At 45.8% G+C, this 3,311-nt stretch overlaps 1 protein-coding gene across 1 annotated transcript; it reads right to left on the bottom strand.

Moving 5' to 3' along the window:
• Positions 1-366: 366 nt before the first annotated feature.
• PtA15_18A197 (uncharacterized protein) lies at positions 367-2,327 on the bottom strand (the record flags this gene model as incomplete). The annotated part of the gene is made up of 7 exons (XM_053164711.1): positions 367-431; positions 557-682; positions 796-909; positions 1,016-1,156; positions 1,249-1,965; positions 2,080-2,209; positions 2,286-2,327. 7 exons carry the CDS (start codon positions 2,325-2,327, stop codon positions 367-369), a joined length of 1,335 nt encoding a protein of 444 aa, XP_053028694.1.
• Between the last annotated feature and the right edge of the window lie 984 nt (positions 2,328-3,311).

Genomic DNA, 3,311 nt, shown 5'->3' with positions numbered 1-3,311 from the left:
ACCCAATGGGCTGTAAGTGTGAGGCTTCCTGCGCAGCACAAAGAGATCCTCAACTCTGCAGAGCTTGATTGATGAATGGGAGATTGACATAAGAGGAAAAAAAGAGAATTTTGCTATCCAAGACATGCTATACAACAACAATTCTTCCCTCGTCATCAATAAAAGTACATCCAAGGAAAAGTACTGTGGAGTAAAAAAAAGGTTCAGATTGGAATCGTGTAATGTCTTCAGTTTAAAGTGACTGATCACAGACTACAGTTCTGAAATGTTGGAGAAAGAGGCTGCTGCTTTTTTTACATGCCTAAAAATACCTCCCGTGTATCCTCTGCTTATCCAGTCGCTGAGAAGTGAAGAGGTTTGTGTGGCTTAAATCTTGAGGATCGACCTAATCTTCTCGATCTCTTCTGGCGGTCCTATCGCCTTTTCGATTACTGTGTAGATTTGATCGATCATTGTTTTATGGTGTACAGATATGGCCACAATTCAGATAGATCGAAATCAGCACTAGTTCAATCTGGAGATTTGCCTAAAAGCACGAGTGAAAAAGAACCCTTACCATCTGATAATTTCACACAAGGCCTGTTGTTCGCTCTGAATAACTTGATCACGATGTTTAACGCTTTCGATTGGACTTTCTTCTCATTACATTCCTTTTCGGCCTCGATATCGTGCTTGCAAAAATCTGGAAAGTTTTCAACAAGACAAAACAAACGTTTAGCTATCCATGTTCAAAATAACCTATATATATTCCCAATGGGCTAGTTTATTTTATTTTATTTTTACAAACAGACCCACCGTTTGTTAGGTGCGTTCCAATTCCATAAGATTCAGCTAAACCTTTCGATTCACAAAACGTGTGCAATTGGCAGCAACTTTCAACATCAAGTCCATCCGAAAATACCACGAGTTCTGGACAATCCGCCCGGACAAATGTGATTTTGAGAACAGGAGAGTCAACGACCAAATCCAAGAATTGTAATGCAAGATAATAGCAAGGGAATGGGGGGATTCGCACTTGTCTTCGGGTCAATGCCAATCGACTCCCATGCCTTCAAGGCATTTAGGGCGAAGGCATGAGGGTCACCACTGTCTTGACGAAGACCAGTCCATCTTTTGGCGAGATCGGGATGTTTAACAAGCTCATCAAAGAAAGGCTCTGTTCGAGGTAGAACGAGAACATGTTGATAAGGTCAATTTGTCGCGGAGTGAGTGGATGCTCAGGGGAATGGATAGGGAGATGGTACAAACTGGTACCGAATGTATCGGTCAACGCAATCCACAGCTCAGGGTGGTGAGGGAAACATTTTTCCCATTGATTCAAGACACGCATGTTAACGCCATCGTAGCCACCCAAGGCGCCTTCAGCCATAATGAGCTCATGAGCCATCGTTCCGACGGGTTTGATATTGTAGCGGCGAGCCATCCAGACGTTCGAGGTCGTAAAGCGATAGTCGGGATTGTTGGCGACGAATTCATTGATAGCCTCGATGACCAGGCATTGGGTCTTCCAGGATCGTCGCCGGCGGGTGCCGAATTCGGAGAACTTGCAGCCGTACGAGAACAGCTGTTCTGCTTTTGATTTCGCTCTGTCGGTTTGTGATTCGTAGCTCCACTCCCGATCCACCGTTTCGAAATATGCTTGACTGATCATACTCAATAAGGGCACCTCGTAGAGGATCGTGTCGCTCCACAGTCCTTTGATGGAAATTTCTAAATCCCCAGTTTCTTTGTCACTCGCCTCTTCAGCTGGGGGCCCATCTTCAACGTGTTCGCCGTTCGTGGTCGGATTGCCGTTTGCTGTTTCGGCCGATGAAGGGGTCTGGTGGGGGTGAAATTGGAGTTCAAGTTGCTCATCTGGTCTGAATCGATAGGACTTCAAATAATCTAGATATGTGCTCGGAAAGAATCCGCAATTTGAACTCAACCACTCCTTCTCATCGTCAGTTAATATTCTTGTTTTGAAGCCTTGATCGTTTCGAAAGGAAAAAGAAGAAAAAAAGAGAACGATACGATTTATTGTCTAGGTTGATATTTTTTCCGGAGACTCGCATAAAAGAAGACGTGGCTGTGTGGACGTACAATCAACTTTTTCGCAAAGATTTAGGTAAGCTGAGCGAGTAAAGGGTTGAGTAGATTTCGAACGATTGACGAAACCATAAGTGACGCGAACATCGGGATAGAGTGACCAGACTACATAGTGCATCGTCAACTAACAGGAAGGAAAGCACGATTAGACCCGCTCCATGGAGGTGTTTCCTTTGAAGCATGCTTAAGAAGCTGCTGACCTTGTAAAGATCGGTATCAAGAATGCTGTTTGGGTCCTCCATCGTCATTTTGACCCACGAGTGTTCTCCTGATAACAAAATGGTGTCGATGGGTTTACACGATGAATTGTCTCTCTGTAGATGAACACAAGTCAGCTCAACAAACCGACCCCCAAGAGCAAGTGTTTGAATAGAGGCACATTGATGGCCCACCTGCTGCTTCCTATCACCCGACGGTTGTTCTAAATAAGAATCGTGATTAGTTTGCAAGTGCGTTATCGAACGCTTTTGCTTTGGATGGGATCGACCGGGGCTTTTCCAGGCATGCCAAGGCGCAGGGATATTCACTGTGTAATCAACTCGCAATCTTCATGGCTTCACCGGTATTCCGACACCTTATCGATGGAGAAGAAAACCCCGACCAACTCCAGTCTCTGATCGACTAGCTGAACACAATCCCCTCGTTTCAGGGGCGGGGGGACCGGCGCGCCGGGGGCGCCTCGCGAAGCCTCTCCTCTTTCAGAGGCGCCCAGCGGTGTTTCACCGGCCGCCCTCTGAAACGAGGGGCTTGTGTTAAGCTAGTCTGATCGACAGTGATACATACAGAAGAAAAAGAAAGCCACAGCGACAGGACCCAGGAAACCCCTTATAAATGACCGTAACCTAAAATCCAGAATTTCAACAAAATTCATACATTTTTTGACCTCATTCATACACGTTTTGTGCGTATGCTTTGAGGATTTCCCAAATTTTCATACATTTTCCATGCCTACCATTCCTGCCGAGGGGGGGGGGGGGGGTGCAAAAAAAAAAACCTGGGGTGCGCTGCCAAGGTGGGGCACTGGGGTACCAAAAATAAGCCAAGCTGTGCTGCTGAGGGGGGGAGGGCTACGGGTTTTTCTGGTGCACTCTCAGAAATTTCATGCAACTTAGTTACTACCCTCTTGTACCCAGGGAAAATTTCATACACTTGGAGTGCTTACCATTAAGGCCAAAAAAGCCCATTCATACCATTTTTGTGCCTACCATTTTGGGTTTTTGCCAAAA

This window comes from Puccinia triticina, chromosome 18A (genome assembly GCF_026914185.1).
Source record: "Puccinia triticina chromosome 18A, complete sequence".
Taxonomy (NCBI): Eukaryota; Fungi; Basidiomycota; class Pucciniomycetes; order Pucciniales; family Pucciniaceae; genus Puccinia; species Puccinia triticina.
Note: the sequence above shows the minus strand (reverse complement) of the source record. Positions and strands in the feature narration are given on the sequence as shown.